Here is a 20,986-nt window from a genome sequence, read left to right as displayed (position 1 = left end):
AGCAGTGTTTAATTATCTATGCATGCTGGCGCTTGGAGACTATCGTGATTATTTGCGAGGGCGCGCGCGCCGTTATCCAACATAATTTTGTCAGGTCGAGAAAAAAATGTGTACACACGTCAGCGGATGCTTTTTATCGTCTTCCGGCGGTTTCCATCGACGTGCATAAATCCCTGCGGATCGCACGAAGCATTATCAACGTCAGGGCACGGTTATACTCGAATGTACGTACATGCATATTCATCGTTCTTCGTCTGGTATTGGTACACATCATTAATATTTCCGATTAAACGTCGTTTTAGCGGGCTGTCACGTGCATTGCGTTCGCGTCATGTAATTAAACTCTGTAACGAGGTACTTCGGCGGTTTTATGTAATTAATAACACACCTGACAGCGTACGTCTCGCCCCTCGCGAGGTCGATCGTTGCATTTCTGATTAGCCCCATCAGGCCGATTTAAAGTTTCCCTTTTAGCCCTTCCTGTTTTCCGCCAGCAGCCCTCGTGAGCAGCTGTGAGAGAAGTAAAGGCCAATATCTCAGGTCTTTATGAATCCCGTTTGTTACGGGAGCCTCTTTGAAACTGAAAATCTTCAGGATTTCATGGGATATTTCCGCCGTATGTTCTGTTTCTTTTTCCAGACGCTCGGTCATTTATATCTGTCAGTGACATTTATGCTTTGCAAATTGGTACGTAATTTTTCGCGTGCTGTAAGAAATAGGTCGTCCTTTTACTTTTTCATTCGAGGGAATGCTAAACTATACGGTCTAATGTTCTCTGCACTCTGTAAATTCTTATGTTCTCGTTTGAGAATATTAAAGATTTAATATTTCACAATATTTTGAGAGAAACTACAAAAAACATTTCATATTACGTGTATTATAATTAAAATGATTAATTCGACGATTCTGTAAAACTTTGGCAATTCTGTAAAACCATTGTTATATTTCTATAGCACCGATATTTTATGTATTATATCAGAATCATTAGTAATGTATTCTATAAAAGCATTAATTAGCCAATGTCATTATAACATATGTGCATAGATCATAGATTACAGTTATATTTTAAAAGAAAGCTTCCATTCTAAATGTACTACAATTGAAATATACATAGAATGGAGATATAAATGATGATAAATTTACCTTTCGTGCACATGAAAACATTACATTATTTATCTCAATATATCATAGACAATAGAAAATAACTGAAACGATATACAAAACAAGTCGACGCATTTGAATGCACAATGTAAGATGCCAAAAAGTGACAGATGATGATAAATTTAGATCCTTCGGTTAATATGTTAGCATAGATTGAAAAAAGAAGCTTATAAATACTGTACGACGGAATAATGTAACAGGTGGTCCAGACTAACGTGATTAAATATGCATGCACTATTTTCCCTCATACACCTAAAAGTTTCGTGTTGTGATAAGATTCAATAATTTTTTTAAGTTGTGATATATATTATATTAATACAACTGTAAAATATATAATTTCTAATACTTAACTGTCAACACTTCACGCGTAAATAAAAGCTCTATTAATATATTTGATAAAATATAGATTTTGCATTTGTATTTTGCATTTGACATTTATATAATTTATAGATATAATTTTTATAAATTTAATTTTTTGTCCGTATGTATTGAAAACTATTTATGAGCTAAAAATAACTTTTTTACATGGTATCAAGAGTTGTTACTTTATATTTTACAAGAGTAATAATCGCAACGTCTAAAAGTATACAGGAAATGTTTTGTATAATAAAACAACGCTTATAATAAAAACATTAATTAACGAACACGAGGAGTGCATCACGAAGATAAGATAACAGAGATAAGAGAGGTGTGTACACATGGAAGTAAACTTACTCTCTCCAAAAGCGCGATTTCCACAAAAGATTTCATTGAGACAATTTCACCATAAATCCGCAAAAGTATTGATTGATTGCATGCAAGCAGACATTTAATTTCTGAGAGTCAACATGAGTATATGTATACATGAACGCACAAAATTCTCTTCATTTTTGTAAGAGCACTGTATACTATATTAGAAATAATATACAAAAATAAGTTTTTACCATAAAATGTTATATTGATGTTAAAGATGATTGTAAAATATAGCTATAATTTTTCGAGATTAATGTTGATCAGCTCAATTGCCTTGAATACGAAAAAGTATTCTCAAAATTAAACAATATATGTTAATTAATTGCAATCTGTATAATATTTGGTTCATATAGCTATCACCTAAAACATTTCAGAATCAGAACATTTTTTGCTGGAAATTTATTTTCTGTACGATTACACAATACAGATATAATTGGTTGAGTTATATTTATATTATAACTCAAAAATTATTGAGATAAAAATTATCGTCTCTTTATTTCAGATAATTTTAATCCATTAATTTTAGCTTCGAACGTCAACTTATTTCTGCGCACAAATAATCATAACCGTTAATGAATCTTATTGTTTACATAGTTTTAAGATCCGAAGGGGATTGTTTATTCATGGAATTCTCAGGAAAGGCATAAGTTATACATTTCAGGACAAAGTTACGGACAATAAATGAGGGCGTTTCAAGTTTTCTGTATTTTCCAACCGTACTTAGTACGAAGATAAGGGTCTGTTCGCTGATGAGTGAAGAAGGGGCCATAAAGCGAGGGTCGGCAGCAGAGAGGAATTTTCATAAGCCAGAGAAACATCGTTTCGATTTAAAATCAGCAAGAATTCCAAACTATGCAAATGCGCATGCGGTACGTTGCCAGTGATACGTTGCCGTCACGCTCGTGTATCGGAAAGGTGTTATTCAAGATAGCAGGTCACACGTATTGAATCGCGACGCCTATTAATTACCGAGGCAGCCTATAAATCTTGAACTTTTTTAATGGCCGCGTAAATTTCGTACGATATATTACACATAGTCCTGTCAATTTCGAATGGCCCGCGTTGAGAAGATGATGAATGGCATTCCTTTTCTCTTGCACGAAACTTTCCATAGATTTTAACGTTTCACCGATCGAAAGTTTAATTAAGTATGAAACGTAATTGAAATTTCGCCTCATGAATCTTTTGCGAATTGCTCATGATAAATTGAATTTATCAACTGAAATGCAGTTTTCTATTCTTCATTTATTTCAAGTGCTACTGCGCCGCTTGAAAGATTGATTCATCTAACTTCTACAAAGCTACTCACGAGTATCCATTCAAAACTTTATTTCATTTGAATGACAGATATTTCAACTCTTATTTGGATGTTACAATAATTCCGAGTGTCAGATGCACTGCGTTCTCATAGTATTAGTTAATATGTGAAACCTTTTTACCATTATCATAAACGAAAAACTTTGAGTATCGCAATATTTGCCTTAGGATATTCACATTTCATACAAAATATTGTTAAATAAATTAACAATTTGACTGTTTACTGAAAACAAAGAATAGGGGGATGATTATTTGATAAATTTAATTGAAAAAATAGATTTTTATGTTTTTGAAACCACTGATCACCAATCTGATGTCAGATTCTAGAAATTAATTATATTGATCCGTTAGCAAAACAATTAGAACAGCTTAGACAACGGAAACACTTATTGATGTATACTTATGCGATTACATCTGATAATTCTAACATTATTAGACTTTTGACTTTTGACTATCCAAAATGAACTTAATTCGAAAATAAATATATTCCTCTCATTCTTCCGTGTTGTGTTAATGCTATAACTGAAACGTTGATGAAGCAGTTTTAATTAAAGATATTATTTTATGAGTGTACTTTGTACCAAATGATACTTGAATTATTTCTTTGCACTTTCCATTAAGCATAATAGAAAATTATACAGGAACATTATAAAGTACAAAAGTAATATAATTTCTTTGTGAAAGTTTATAAAGTGGTTATTGAGTTTTTGTCTGTCTCGCTGTTTGTATATTTTTTCAACCAGTCACTCCGAATGGGATGTCGCTCTGAGCAAATGGTTAAGTGAAAATGCAGGAAATACGTTCGGTTTTAATGACCATGCTTTTACAAAGGTAAATGTGTAAACATTTTTCCGTGCCTCGCGAATAAACTTTGGACGAAACAAAATGGAAGTTTTTACTTGCAATCCGTATTGATAAAAATGCGTCGACTATAATGATATATTCTTATTGTATCTGTTGTATGTTAATTTGTACGTGCGTAACTTCAACTTCAACCCAATGCTTGAACCTTACCTGGTGTAATAGCTTCGGGTCGTTATTTACGGCAACACAAAATGGCTCCAGATGGTGTTTTCATTACGCCGGTAACAAACTATCATCAGCAAGCAGAACGGCGCGATAGCATACGTGTTCCAAATAAAAAATCAGTTCGAGATCGTGATACTCATAAACAAACAACCGATGGCCACTGTAATCTTCGCTAATTCACTGTGGTGTTGTGTATTATCAGATTTAATTTATAGCCACCCACAAGAGGATGCGCTGTACACCGCGTAACACACAATTATCGACAAAGGGGCACGAATGGTATTGATTTTATAGGTTTATATCCGTTCTTTTGTTCACATCGGCTCGGTTGTCGTAAACTGCGTACGCATGACATCAAGTAAATATCATTCAATGCGACAGTATATAGAATCTATTGCAACAAATATTTGAAACAAATAAGCTATCCCAAAAGATACTTTTTATTCACACGACTTTATATTCTAAAGAATTATCAAGTTATAATATTTTATATTACAGAAAATCAAATGATCTGCAAACTGTTTCTGTAATATAATGCATACGACATACAGCACATTTAAAATTGCAAATATAAAATCCATAATATGTGAAGAAATTTTATTTTACTGAAAACAATTTTTTGAGAAAAAAATTAACAATCGCAAAATAGAATAAAAAGAAACATATAAGGTATTTTGCATGTATTTGCATATAACTAATTTCTAATGTACCTCACAATAATAACAAATATGTTTCAACACTATACTTGAAGTATTGTTTAAATATACAATTATTTTATAATTTAATATAATGGACAGATATATGTTTATACGTAAATTATAATAGTTTTTATCGTGTAAAACAAATTAAAATTAGAAATTTGCATTACATGTTTCTATACTCTCTTAACTAGCCACTTCTTTTTCGGCAAAAAAAAACTGTCATAATATCAGATTCGAATGGTCATATCACGAAAACAGTATAATGTATCCAAGGGAAAATTTTGCATATGCGTTGCAAGCCGCATAACCGCGAAGCAAAACTTCGAGCAGACTTGCGCCCACGTAAATGTCGTGCCGTGAATGTTGGGAATTTATGAGAAGCCGGGATGAGCCCCGTTCCCTCCAGAGCCTGGAAACGTTCTCGATTTATCGGGCTTATGGGGAATTCAAGCATTGCCAAGGTGTCGTTCTGACGCTCTACTTTCACTTTACATATAAAACTAGCAATCAATTTTGTCTAATTGACAGAATTATGTAAATGTCTTTATAGCATTTTTTTTAAGGACAATAATTAAGATTTTAGACGTTAAAAATTATATAACGATGTTACCTAAGTTGTAAACATACATCTGATCAATTATTACAAATTACATTGAATCGCTCTTTGTGTGTGTATTGTGTCAAGTTTAGCTAATATGATATTTCTACGTATAACGCGTGGTTATATGATCGAACATTGTGTTTAAAATTACAGATTGAATTTATTAATGAAGCCATACGTTTAATTAATATTTAAATTATTAGTGTATTATTCAACGATATGTTTCAATTTCTGTTTAGTAATTATAATATCACTCGGGATGCAATTTACAATTAGAATAACGTTTTTAAGTTTAGATCATACTTTAATTTTAAATTTAGTTACTCTTTCGAGACCAGAGCAATTATTTTTGACGAAAGGTACAACGATAAAATTATTGATTCTTAATTGTCTTAGAAATTGTTAAATTTACAAAATTGTTAAAATTAATTTAAAAAATTAATAATTAATAAGTTACAATTCAGCTCATATATCTTTGTATCAAATATGTTTTGCCGTTTCAATCGATTCGGCAAAGTAGATTGTAAATATTTTTTTAATGTAAGTGAAACTTTTCAATGGAAAGGAAAACTCATTCCTATTCTGACACAAACAAAATTGCGAAACAAGTAATAAGTCTTTCGTTGAGCACACAGATTCTGAAATTAAACTACAGTTCTTAGTAAACTACGTCGGTGCAAAAACGGTAAATGTGCGCAACGATAATAAGTGATGTATGAATAAACGTCAAATAATAATATTATTTCGTATAACAAAGAAAAAAGTATAAATTCTCCTTCAACGGTTTTCCTATAATTGAAACTAATATTCCTCTCAACGTGTGAAACGGCGTGTCGTTTGCACTGATATTTAATTTTCTCTCCGTTTCTAGGCAACGCAAAAACGAGCTTTTAGTTCATTTCAATCAGTTCTCGCTACAGATAAAATGGGGTCGATCGCACGATAGTATGATTGGGTTTGCGTACCATAGAAAGAAGCCGATCGATGATTGATTGGTCGATTTTCTACAATAGATTTCGTTACGAAATTGTACAAAGCCTGAAAAGAACTAGTAAAATATGAATCGTCAAAATATAACGTGCATTCTCTGAAAAATAATTCAAACAATGGGTCGTTAATTAAAACAACGCTTATATTGTTTCGTGGATATAATCATTTATTTTTTAATCACGTGTATGAAAAGAATGGCTTTGCTCAAGTATTTAAAATTTAGCTAGATGCATCTCTGGAAATAATTAGGTTGCGCCTAAATAATTATATTAAGTGCTCAAGCTGATTATTTGAGTGCCCTGCATAATCATCTTGATGGTTCATACATATATATTTTCATGCCTGTATTTAATGTAAATTTTATATATTTCAGCTAAACGGTGTATAAGAACGAGACGGATATTATCTTATTAAACACTTTCCAAAAATAAAATTATAATAGTGACACATAATTTTGATTTCCTACACAAATATTTAAAAACTCGTACAATAAACAATCTCGTTTAGTCGTTTCACACGTCTCAGGTACCGCGTCAAAACTCACCAAGTATTGCCGTTGACGTTGCAAGACGTCAAAGTTTTTCAATTTCGTTTTCTTATTCATGTTAAAAATATCGCGACGGTAACGTACGTCTGGGAAGAAACAAACGACGTCGTTACAAGGTATAGACGAACGAGACGATACATCACTACGACGGATATGGTAGAAAAATACGCATCACATTCTCTGTTATAACGACAAAGTTTGCGGAACGGCGGAATGAGAATTAAACATAGGGCCCGATAAAGTGACAAGCGGGACGACAATAATGGATCGCGGCAGGCGAGAAATGAGTCGTCGCCGTTGTCGTTCGGTTTTCTTCCGCTATTCCGCATTTGATAAAGCTCGAATGTACACGCGACTATACGTAACACTCCCATTTTCGTTAGCGCTGCTAACGTGCCGATGGTTATCGGTAATGGATGAAACGTCACTATCGCGCGCCTCGCCGCTTGACGCCACATGTCCAACAGCGCGACCGGCCACGAATCCGGCAAAATCCAAATATTTCGCGATGAGTTTAAACCGCGAATATTTACGCGTGTTACAAGTCCGATAAATTTCGCAATGCGCCAGGATTCATCTGCAGAAGCTATATGAGAAAAACTCTGAGAGAAAAAATTCGGATTCTGGTATTTTTGCAGTTGTATGAGAGAAGCTTTCACATTTTTATATATTTATTTTGCGTATGACAGAGATTGCGATTTTTATGGTTACATGAGTTGAATGTGAGTTTAGCCACACATATTTTTCAATATTTTTTATAATGTAGAAATTAAACTCGGACAAAGGATATGTTTTTGCATAAATTCTTAATGCGAGCGACAGTTAATAATTCAAAATTGAAATAAATATGATTTAGGATCAACTTTTGTTTCATCAGTTGTACGTAATTTTTATGATTAAATAACGAATATATATTGCCTGTGCCGCTTTTGAGCTTTTGCTTTTTAAATCTTCGCTATAGTTAAGTCGGTCAATCAAGACACATTTATGTTCTTCTATAAATCAACATTCTTGTGTCGCGTATGATGTACACAGAAAAAGATACTGTACATGAGAAAAATGACTGTGAATTTCGATATAGCAATATCTCGCGAAAAGAGAAGAGATGTTGAATTCCTTGCTGTAAAATATAAGAGAAAGAAGACAAGCAGTTCTGGAAAAATGCAGACTTGGCAACATGAAAGATGTATTTTAGCTAGTTCGCCGCTTATATAAATTTTACGCTCGTAATAAAAGACAACAACCACGTTATTATTTACGAGCAAAGTTTGCTACATTGTTAAATGCATGCATATAGTTTTATAGCGGTAATATCATTATGCTGACAAGTCCATAATCAGATTGTATCGAGGCAATAGCATTTACGATACTCAGTCAGCAGAACGAGCTATGATAGAGAGAGCCGGTACATGATTCGATTTATGGCGTTGCTTTTGCGTCAAATATTTGTAAGGCAAATGTTTCGTTTCATTTATAAATTCAGCAACGTTCCACGTGTACAACTCAGAATAGTGATGTAACGACTATATTTCAGTTTTGAAATTGGTGGCATCTTTTCTGGTTTGACTCGGCGAAAGTTATTTTCATGTAAATTATTTTTGTCAATTGTAGTACGCTTAGAAATTCGAAATTTAATTTGGCATTTATAAAAGTAACTTATTTTAGAATAAAGGTAGGATATTCGTTACAAGGTGTACTATGAAATAGTCTAAATTATTTTTGACCATATTTACAAAAGTATTGAAGTTAACGATAATTTGAGATGTTACAATTTTTAATAGTTTGATACTTAAAATTCTCGCGAAATATTCTAAAATACTAAACAACATAGAAAACGGCTAATGCGGGTCTAAGGCAAGACGTAGGTAGCCTATACTTGTAATTTATTAAAATGTGAATTTATATACCGTTTCTTTCCACCTTTCTAATTCCATCGTCTTCTTCCACCGTTCCGAAATACTATTGTCTCTCACTGTGTTTCTCTACCATGTTGCGTTAACCTGAAATTTCCCTCCTAGTTGGCAAGCTTTTTGCTCCGTTGAAGAAACATCAACACTGTGTATATACACTGATGTACAAAGTAAAACAGCGTTAATTAAATTTACTTTAGAATTGTGTCCTAATGCTTAGAGATCTAAAGATTAAAAAACAATAAAAAATAAATTGTAATAATATAAGTGTACCTTTCAAACGTACTGTACATAAAGTATCGTTTTTGTGACGCCGCCATTAAAGAGCTATTTATTTTTATAAGCGTATTTAATTATTCAAGCTATGTATTGTCAAGTTTGATAATATCAGTAGAATGATAATTATCATGACACATATGTTTCGAGAGTAGTTTATGCATACAATGTACTATACTCGCCCTATACACTACGTTGGGAATTCTCAAGCAATTTCGTATGATTAACTTTGAAATTTAGCGGTCGCTCCGCTCGAAATACATAGAAATTACGAAGTTCTGCAGTATACTGGGCAAGGATACCTGGCAGAAATTCATCCACTCCGAAGCACTCTATTATGTTCGTCACATCATTTGCACGGGATAATACGAAGTGTATCAGATATCTCTATCTCTGTATACATCTATTTGTGTCTGGTACTGTTGCTATGCATTAGCGTACTCCGAAAATTACTGCTTGCCAGTCAAATTGTTGTAAAATGAAATCACTTATTCGTGAACATCTTGTTTGCATAATTTGTTCATCCAGAGTAAGCCCGCAGACATCTTTTGCATTTCCATTTTGATGGATATTTATTGTTTTTTAATGAATGTGTAATATATATTAATATACATAAAATTTTGTGTTATTCTAAAATTTCACGTTTCGTAACTAAATTCTTAAGAATTTTCTATAATTTGTCATGTAATGAAAAATTAAAAATCTTACTATTGTTTAGTGTTATAATAAATTTGATATCAAGGAGATTTTAGAAATAAAAGTGATTGTGAATAAAAGATTAATAAACAAAAAAATAGCTAGTATATTGATATTAATAATATTTTTTAATGCTCACATTGTATTTTCTTTTTGTTTCAGGTAAGTACTCCGGCGGTAGAAATGCTATCTCAGGAATAAACATGCTTCCAAAAATTTCGGGCCAAAATATACGTAAAGTATAAATACATATTTAAAACTTGCACGCATAGAAGTATGAACTCTATAAAACTATAACATTCTTCTCTATAGTATTTTTTGGGGGGGATTATCAACGCTAAAAGCGCGCACAGATGATATTGCATCACTCTCATCCTCAAAGCTTTCTGAGTAAACCAAAGTTCATTGAAATGATCGATAAGAATTCGTCGGCCTAGTATTATACAGTAAACGTACGATCCTATAAGTCTGTCAGAGGAATGTCTTGGCTCGATTCCAAATCCAAAATGCACCTCGTACGGTAAAACCAACAAAGGATTCACGATCGAGCCAAGACGACTGTTCTTCTCTTCCGGGCCGGCTATCATTACTGGTAATAGTGAGATCGTAATGTTTCGGCGAGACATTTAAATGCCTTACGTATTTTGCAATTTGCACTAAAATATTTGAGATAGCTCAATAAAACTTCCGCCTGGAATGTTCTTCAAATTTAATTAAATATTCAAATTTAATTAAATGTCCTATAGGTATATACAATACATACCATACATGTGTGTATAAGATAAAACCTTAATATAGGTAAAACGAATATAGATAAAACGAATGGTTCTTGCACAAAACTTTACGTTCTAAAGACTACAATAACATTATTTATTATGCAGGAAAAAATTTTTATTAAGTAATGCTTGTTGGCATCCTTCTTCAAGAAAAATTGAATATAACAGATTTTAATGAAATTTCCCCACATCTTAGAAATTTTTTTCATTTACAATATTATAATATTACTATTCTCCCAAATAATTATTTAAAGAATTAACTTCTAAACTAAAAGTTTATTTTTTGTAGTGAAATAAAAAAACTTTTATCAGTGTATATCAATAAACGTGAATCTAGTATAAATGTAAATGTTTTATCATTAGATCAATGTACCGTATTACTGACGCTATGTAGCTAGGAAATGGTGGGTCTCAACGAAGTAAAACGAAAAGCTTTTATCCGAAAGCTTTCAGAATTAGAGACACATAAATTCTTTTATCTAAAGACGTTTATTACCTAACTGTTTCATTTCATAAAACTGTTTTGTGTGTGAGAATGCATAACATTTAATATCAATTTTAGTATAATATCGAATATATTTTTGAATATATTAATAATAGAATAAAATTTAAAGTACTAGATCAATGCATTACGCGTGTATCATTAAGCATTATCCTTAGTTTTACATTTTACGGTAGGTTGTTCCATTCTTTTGATCAGTTCATTAATAGTTAAATCATTTTTTTAATTAGTAATTAATACATTAAATATCTTTTCAAAGGAATCCGGTCTTTTTCTTCATCCATTCATACTAAATTGGTAGATATCATTTCAATGCATTCTGATTATTTTATTAAATTTTACTTTGTCAATATCTTTCTTCTTCACTCAATTAGATGTTTAACTTCAACTTCTCTTTCTTTAACTTTTTATTTATTCTCTAATCTTCTTTAAGTATATTTTTTCACAAACTGCCAAAATTTACATGCGAGATGAAGCATTACATGAATCTATAAAAGTGAAGTGAAGCACACCGCGCTTAGAGAAAACCCTTCGGTATCGCAGAAAAGAGGTCTAAACTGTTCGATATTAACGACATTCACGCCGGTAACATCTCTTTCTTAGAAAGAGGTTAGAATTGCAGTTATTAGTTTTGTTAAATATATACATGTATTGAACAAGTAATATTATTCGACCATAATTGACAAAAATTTTATTACGAAAACTATTACCTCAGCCAGGGTTTGAGCCTGGACCTCCCTACACTCTAGGCGGGCGTCTCACCAATTCGACTACTGAGGCAAACTCACTCATATTTATACATGTATTGTATACATATATGTATATTTTCGCTCTTCTTTTAAACATCATTAACTATGTTAGAGAAATGACAAATAAGTTTATATTTTTATTAATTTTAAATTGAAAAATGTTTTACACAATAACAACAATACAAAGTAAAAATTAAAAGATAGATAAAATTATAAAATTAAATATTTCGATACAATGAAATTCTTTATTGGAGGAATTTATCTATGCACTATAAATTCCTAAAAAAGAAAAATATATAAGCGATTAATCATAAGAATAGAAATATTGCGAAATATAAATATACATATATGTGAAACAGAAATAGTATAGTGAGACATTTTATTTTTCGTTGCGGATTAAAAGAGTTAGATGAAAGATAGAAATATGGCAAGTCACCCGTTAGAAGCGCATATCGAACGAATATGCAATGTCATCAATCAAACGAGGTTTCGGCTTCGACGGACAACAACGAGAATGGCGTCATATGATCCGTAAAATCATTGATGCAGGATGGATGATCTCTCTCATCTCATATGACGGATTGATAGGATGACTTCACTCTTTTATGTCGCATCAGTAACTTTGACATACGAGTATATCCAATTAAGTTTTTCATATTTACCATCTCATAGAGAACTTAAGGATTATTTAACACGTTTACAACACGTAAGTAATGTCAGAAGCGCTTTTGAATGCATACGAGCGCTTCATCACGTTCATTAAAGAACCTCTATGCATCCGCGAGTGACTGCGTAGTTGAATTGGAGTACCAGGAACTTGTTTCATGCGTCGTGACTATATATAATTTTTAAGTAACGAGATTCTCTTACAATATAAATGATTAATACTGTATTATGCTATTTACGAAGTTATTAAAACTTCCTTGCATCAACAATTTTCTTCTTTTCTCTCTCTCTCTCTCTCTCTCTCTCTCTCTCTCTCTCTCTCTCTCATTTATCAGGTCTTGCGTAATAATATCGGTTTCATATACATATATATAATATTTTATATATAATGCGTGATATTTATTTTCTCTGAAGAATGTATTTTCAGTTAAATTAATCGATAAGCATGTACGCGACTTTATCTCTTCCTATTTCTATTGTTTTATATTACATTTTATCAATGCAAAGATTTATCAAAAGATCGTTTTACATCGTTTTACATCATTAATTCTTGAGAATTATCTGTAATCTTTATCTTTTGTTTCTTTCATAATTAAAGTCACTGTAAAGTTGGCACCTTATTTCGAAAATCAAAAGTTTTATTAACAGTTTTGCACTTGCAATAGTTCTACAGTTCCTGACAGGATTAAAAACAGTTTCAGAAAAAGTTTCGTTGATTTGGATAGAAAAAAATGACATTTGAAAATTGTTGCTAACTCTTCGTAGCATCTCAAGTTGCGAAATAGATCATTTCAACTACAGAAATTTATTAATTGTTGTATAAGCTATTAAAATACATAAATTTATAACTATGTTTAATATCCAATTATTTTTGTATGTGACTGAGGAAGCTTTTTAAACATTAATTATGTAGATACTGAATGAAGGTGATCTGAAGAAAATGAATAATATATATAATTTGCTACAAACTTATTTCTAGGTATTACGAATTGTGAGATAAGTTTATCTTGTTTGCCTTACAACTCGCTAATCAGAGAGAACCTGAGGTGTTTATTAGAATTAAGCGTTACTGTTACATAGATGCTAACAGACGGGCGCTTAGCGCTGTATCTCTATCGTAATTAAGGAACATGTTGCGCCCAGGAAGCACACTTCGCTAGAGATAAAATTGGCCGTGTCGCAGCATGCTGTGCCTAGCTACATGCACGCATAATATGTTCGCGTCCATGTTACCTTGTAATTTTCTAGTCTGGCTCGAGTAAAGGCATGAAGAAGCAAAAGTCCGCAAGATGAAAGAATAATAACGTTAGTCAGTATAAGAGGTAAAAGCAACAGAATCTTGTCTAAAAAAAGAACATTTTTTTACGTAATCTTTTAATTTGTTTGTACCTAATTATGTCCATCTTCGTTAGTTATTATCTATCTATTATTATTTGACTTTTCAGCTTTTATTTTAATTCGAAATTTGATTGTTTTTCAATATCTCAATTTTCAATGAATTAATTTACATTATCGGATAAAGGATCTAATTTTTCTTAATTTATGTGTAATGTATATATAACATTCCATCTACCTACATTTCAAGAAAGGCACATATATGTAATGCAAAAAGATAAAGAAGTAATAAATAGATATTAACCACGAATGCATTCGCATTTTGAATGGACCAAGCTTAGAAAGAAAAAGGAATGCTGGTAGATCCAGTCGACGGGAAAATTTATTTAAACGAAGCCATTCTATAACGACACTTCGACCAAAACTAGCGGTACTGCCCTTTGAATTCCCTACATCCGCGTCGACCCAACCCGACACTCGACCCATTAATTTTTCAACCAGTCAGCAATCCACCTTTCGTCACTTCCTTTTTCTTCTTCACGGCTCTCTCCATTCGTTCGTCCCTACACGAAGAGGCTTCGTCCACTCAGGGTGTCCCGGAGCACCACTTAGTCGACCGCCATCGTTGCAGAAATGAATAAAATCTCACCACCACGGTCTCGTCGTTGGACGTGATCGATCCGTCGTCGAATATTTCTATTCACAATAAAAATGGATTTAACAATCCGTTTTGTGAATCCAATTAATGCGAAATATTTTATTATATTTGAATTTATAATTCAGTAAAACTGTATTGTATATTCTGTATTTTAAAAAAACGTCATTTGTAAAAGGATCATTTTATAGTTTTTTATATTTAACTTTAGCATATTTTTGAGATATTATATTTTCTAATAATCTTATTAAATATAACGTCTACAAAATATTTCGGACATGATACTACATTATAGAATGTTTACAAAATCTAAAGAATTTAAAAAACTTCTATTTCAAAGTTAAAAAATTAGAAATAATTTTGACTAAAAACAGTACGTTATTTATGGAACATATTCACGGTAAATAATTTATTTACGGTAAATAAATTTTTGCTGACAAATGCAAAAATTAGTAGAGGTGTAAATGCTTCGCATTTTGCGGAAGTACATAAATTAACAAAAAGACGTTGGTATTATATTTATAACGTGTTGAAAGCACTAACAGCGTAGTATTCTGTTGCACATATTTTATCCAAGTGCAAACCTTAACAGGCGCGCTTAGCATGTATATTACTAATTATATCACATGCCTACATTATCGATAATAAACAGTAACATTCACCTCTAAAGGTGAATTTTTTATACTTTAAATGTGAATTTTTTATCTACTTGCCTACGTATTTCTACTTTATTCCTACTTCTTTACGTCATATTTTTTCAAGTTTCCCACGAGACTTATCTCAGAAATATTTATTTTAGTGCATTACCCAACCAGTCACTGTAAACATAAAATTTCAGATTAATAAAATAAAACAGTTATGCAGATAGCACGTAACTTCAAAGACATTGACTTAAAAGATATTGAAATTATTGTTTTTTAGACGAGTTAATATAAACAATCATTTTTAAACATAAAATCTTTAAAATAATAGAGCTTTAAGTAGCATTATAAAACACAGAATGAAGTGTAATATAGCGTGCGCTCTCAATCTTTTAACAGTTCTATTATTATTCAGTTTTCGCGCATTTGTACGGGAACACAAGGAGAATAATGGTATAGCATTCTGCACTATCTACGAATAATATCCGGTGGATTCGAAATGATAATCTTTCTCCAGAAAAGAATTCCAGAGATAAAAGGTGATTCATTTTCCGAGAGAATTGCAACGGGAGATAATCTAGTCAATCCGGAGAACGACGCTTTCGATTGTTCCAATCTCTAGTTTCGCTTAAATATGCCGTTGAAATGGAATTACCGATTTTACCGTACAACACGAATTTATACCAAAATAATGAATAATCAAAGATAAATCGATAAGTACTACAGCATTGTTTTATATGTTAGCTCATATAAAATATCTAGTTTAAATTCAGAAAAACCTTTATCGATATAAACAGAAAATAGAACAGAGATGAATATTAACATAATAAATTAATACATAGACTTTTCTTGCTTTAACTCTAAAATTACTTATTGTATACGTTATCAAATTCAATGATAAATTTGTACTTTAATCAAAATTAACACCAAAAGAAACGTTATTTTTATCCTTTTATAAAATAAAGTAACTGTGTTTTTTACTGTTTACTCATCATATAAATGAAAAATACGATACTATACAACAGGATAAGATAGCAATAATCTTGCATACAATATTATATTGTATATAAGTTATAAGTACAGGTATAACAATAAATTTTTGTTAGTTACAGTCAACAAGTTTGTTCAACATTTATAATATAGGTATATAATAAGATGTCTATAATATAGGACTTTTATTCCCAGTCATGGTGAAAGTAATTGAATTAGATAATACAAAATAATACTTTAATGCAAAATTTCAATTGATACCTTTTTATGCATTTTTACTACACAAAATGTGATAAACTTTCTATATAGTTGATGCTATTATTGGAGGCGTGATAATAATAGCTATAAATAATTATTTACTTTTTGTTTGTTTTGACTTGCATGAAAAAGTCGACAGGTTAAAAAAGAGTCTTCGCCGAAAAGCTTTTTCGTAGACCTTCCACTTTTCAACGGATAATCTTAAATCAGGAAGCACGAAATCTTACGCAATCCTCGTGCCCTCGGCTTCTCAACGAGATGAAATATAGACGAGTCGAAACATTATATCGAAAAAATTCGATACTTTACAAAGCCTTTGAACCATTTTGGACGTGAATACGTTCTGTCATATATAAAATGTATGCATCTATTTGAGATTAGTAAGAATGCGAGCCATTTCTCCTTTGTTCCCACTTTCCTTGCCTTTGTTTCCATTTTCTATCGCGAGGATCTTTTCTATTTCTTCTACAATGAAGAAACAAGCAGAAAGACAGAATTGAACATTTTCAAAGGCCGCTGTGTTCGCGATCCGATGAGAAACGAAGATTGGAGGCGCGAAAACAAGACGAAGGTGGGATCCATTTGTCGAAACTGAAAAAAGCTGGAAAAAACAGACGAGACTGATGTCCTTTCGCTGGAACGTCGATGAAAAATAGTAGAAGCATTCGTGGCGTTATGTGCAGTCGTTGTCGGACAGAAGTGACGAATTGCGATGAATCGATGCTTTTCCGATCATTACTCTGTTGTCAAGACAATCGAATTTTCTTAAAAGTGCTGTTTCAAAGCGCAATGCAATGTGTGTTTATCTCACATTATTCGATGCACGTTTAATTATACATATATTTGAACTATGTTGTCTCATTAGCTATATTAAATTGCAGAATAATTTAATGAATTTAAAATATTATATATTGTATTTGAACATCAGTGAATAATTTGTGATATATCTATTCTTATTGAATTAGTTTCTTTATTTAGCTTTATAACATTAAAACGATACGTGGAATTTATAATCGTGTCTCTGTCGTTGCAGAAAAATCGACCATTCGTAAGTAAACGGCGAAAATCCTGAGCGGATTTCCGCGGTGGTAAAGTTTGACTTTCATTCCACAGAGTTTATTGGATACGCTTTTATTACCGTATACGGTATAGCAAAAACAAATCACAGCGGTACGTGTACCTACCTATATTGGACAATAGTACGGAAAGGTGGATATTACGTAGACAATTTAAGTTTCGTTTCCTCGCATTATAATTGAAATCTCGGTCGTTTTACTATGTAATAAGCACATTATACATGCATCTATGATACAACGATCCACAAAGACGACTGGTCTTTCGATCATGAAAGCAGAATAATGAGATATGAATAAAAGCTCCGATAAACTTCTAGCCGTGCAAACGGGAAGCGAAGTTTGTCTCTTTATATGAATCTCTGTGTCACATGCTAAGGAATATTTTATTTAAGACAGTTTCAGAAAGAGAGCTCTCTGGGATTGTGCTATTCGGTGCTTTTTATTATTTACAGTAGCATCTTTTACGAAATATTGGCATTGATTCAATTATGATCGACGTTTCAGGAAACAAGTGGTTTCCTAAGGGAAATTTCAATTTGTCAAAATACAACAAGCATTTCTTTTACTCACTTGTTTTATAGAATAAAAGGCAAATGGCGACAGTTACTTCAGAGAGACAATAATATGATTTGTCAATAATAAATTTTCAAAGTTAAACAATTGTACAAGTAATTATTTTTAAACGTAAATTGTAGTAACCAGTGTTGCTCTTAGTGAAAGCATTTTAACAAATTTTTTTTAACAGATTTTATAATAATTATTATTAATTATATTATATAGATAATATTTTTACTTTATATGAAAGCTATGAAAACTATTGATTTAAATATTTGATGAGAACAATTTGTCCTTATGGATATTGCATACTTCAACGAATTATCTCATTATTTCTATCAATATTATTTCTCATTACCAGCGAACATACACACGTTGATGGATAAATAATGCAGTGTTGTTTTATAGCCTACTGTCGTCTTTTCCTTTGAAACACAACTCCTGTACTTTCTGCTGTTTAATTGTACAAACGAATAATTTATGGCTTAATGCTAGCAAATGTCGTCGCATTGTATGACGAATAGGTTTACATAATGTCACGACGTATAGTATCGCGAAACATGCATCGCGTGCCAAGAAACTGTGTGCAATAATTTAATTTTTTACGCAATCATTAATCGCATGAGCATGTTTCAAGCATACGAACTTTTAGATCAGTTTTCCAAGTACAAGACATGTCAAACGTTTGTCATACCGGGTCGTAGCGCCATAGATTCCAATCATTTTCCCAAATTCTGGGTCAATGCATCAGAATGTGCACATAATTCCTGCCATTTCATGCTATTTTTATCGAATTTTGTTGATATCTATCCTCACCTTAAGAAAATTGTGCGCATAAACTTTATGTCTTATAACATGATGCCCAGGATTATCTCTTTAACACAGTATTGTACCTATAATGTGTAAAACACGTTGATATAACTATATGGTCTATCAAAGCATGCTTGCCTTATCTTCGTGAAAAATAGTAAGCTGGCGCAATACTTCAAGAATTAATCGAGCGTTTATAATAGATCATTTATCAATTTCGTTCAAACACAACCTTCAGTATACTCTATTAAATTAGATGTGCATTATCATTTGAGAAATACTTTGAAGAAGATAAATATACCTTTTATAAAATATCTCTTATATAATATACGATTTAGAAACAGACAGCATATTTTGTTGTATGTATATTATGCATTTTTTTACTATATGTAATAAAATCTGTCATAAAAATATTTTATATAGTGGGAATATAATTCTCTTTTGTCTGTACAAGATAGTCTGTAATCTTACTACTTGGAACATGTGCTACTACGAATTTTATAATTGAATTGAGATAGATTTCCACATCAATTTCGTATACGTCGATATCATGCCATGCATTCTATTGACACTCGTAATACTTGGAATCAAGATAATGCTTTTATTATTCATGGTTGGAAATATCTGTCAGTAATATTGACAGGCAGTACAATCAGTTCTTGAATCCTACGAGTTTTCCGTGGACAAATAAATCATTAGTTAAGGAAGTTAATTTCACGTTATGTTAAGAAAAACTACACGGTGTACAAATTGCTCAAATATCATATGATAATTATAATTTTTGAAAAACTTAAAAATGATTCACAAATTGTTTATATATTCTACATATAATCATTGGTTTTGGTGTTGGAGCATCGATAAAAAAGCATGTCACAAGCAGCTGTTGGGAATTTTTGGTTGTCATATATGTATAGACAGCAACCTCAATTTACGAACTGCTCGGTTTTCAAAATGAAAATGCTCTTTGGTTGAATGCATTTCATGAAATGCATTTTAATGGACAATTAACATGTTCACTGCATTCGGCACGCATGACCTACGCTTGACTTATCTTTTGCAAATCTAGTCTGACCCATTTATTCATTGAAGATTAAAACTCTATGAATCAATTTCCTGTAAGCAGCTAGTATATTTTAAAAAATGTAGTCCCCAACCAATAAAATTGTCAACATTTTGTTTGTATTAGCAAAATGTAGATAAACATGTGTTATTGTACCAACTACCTAAGTTGTGTTCGTTGATTAATCTGATTCTTTAAATATTGTTCAGTAATAACAAATAATCAGCATAAAAATATCTTTCAGATTAAAACAATCAATGTTTTATTGCCTCATAAAAATTGTGTGCACATGTCTATGATTTAACACATTCGCTCGAATGCATTTTGTACGATATGATTGTTTATTCGCAAGCCAATGAAACTCCGTTTCGCCGAGGACGTTCACGGGTAAAATTCAATGACTCCACAAGCCAATCGACAATGTTCAGTGTTATATTTATCGGATGATATTGCGCGGAGATCCGAAATTGCATCGCATGCGGACGACTGCTTTTCGGTCGTTCGTCCGTATAATATATTCTAATGGAAACTCAGGCGAAAACGCCAGACAAACAGGCAGTAAAATTACATCTCGTCCACCAGAATATAGAAGCAACCGTAATGAAAGGGCGTTTAACGTCACAAATTAGTTCGTATAGATGCGAAAAGTACACAAGCATTCAACCATATAAATTACGTTATCCTGCGTGAAGAGCGCATAGATACAATATGTTGACTCAGCTGTATTCTATATTAAACACTTGCATATGGTAAGCATACGAAAATATAAATAGTTAAGACTCAATAAATATAATATTACTTGGATATGATATATTAGAAATAATTCTTAAGATTAATATTTGTAGAAACTTTTAATACAAGAATTGTGTAAAATTTGTTTGAGATAAACATATCTTAAATTAATATTAAAATTATACTTGTATAAATATTATAAAAATAATGTATAAACATAT

General features: G+C 31.7%; 1 protein-coding gene across 2 annotated transcripts in view; it reads left to right on the top strand.

Moving 5' to 3' along the window:
• LOC105568004 overlaps positions 1-20,986 on the top strand; it is a 74,764-nt gene that overhangs the window by 41,262 nt on the left and 12,516 nt on the right. Inside the window, exon 4 of one of the 2 annotated variants that reach the window (XM_012023338.1) lies at positions 10,123-10,942. The exons of the other annotated variant lie outside the window; for it this stretch is intronic. Within the exon in view, the coding sequence (XP_011878728.1) occupies positions 10,123-10,205 (83 nt within the window). The 3' untranslated portion in view covers positions 10,206-10,942. Of the gene's footprint in view, positions 1-10,122; positions 10,943-20,986 lie in introns of those variants that run through there. 2 annotated transcript variants of the gene reach the window in all.

This window comes from Vollenhovia emeryi, unplaced genomic scaffold, assembly GCF_000949405.1.
Source record: "Vollenhovia emeryi isolate VEMERY1.0 unplaced genomic scaffold, V.emery_V1.0 DF939132.1, whole genome shotgun sequence".
Taxonomy (NCBI): Eukaryota; Metazoa; Arthropoda; class Insecta; order Hymenoptera; family Formicidae; genus Vollenhovia; species Vollenhovia emeryi.
This window is presented reverse-complemented; position numbering and strand designations above follow the sequence as displayed.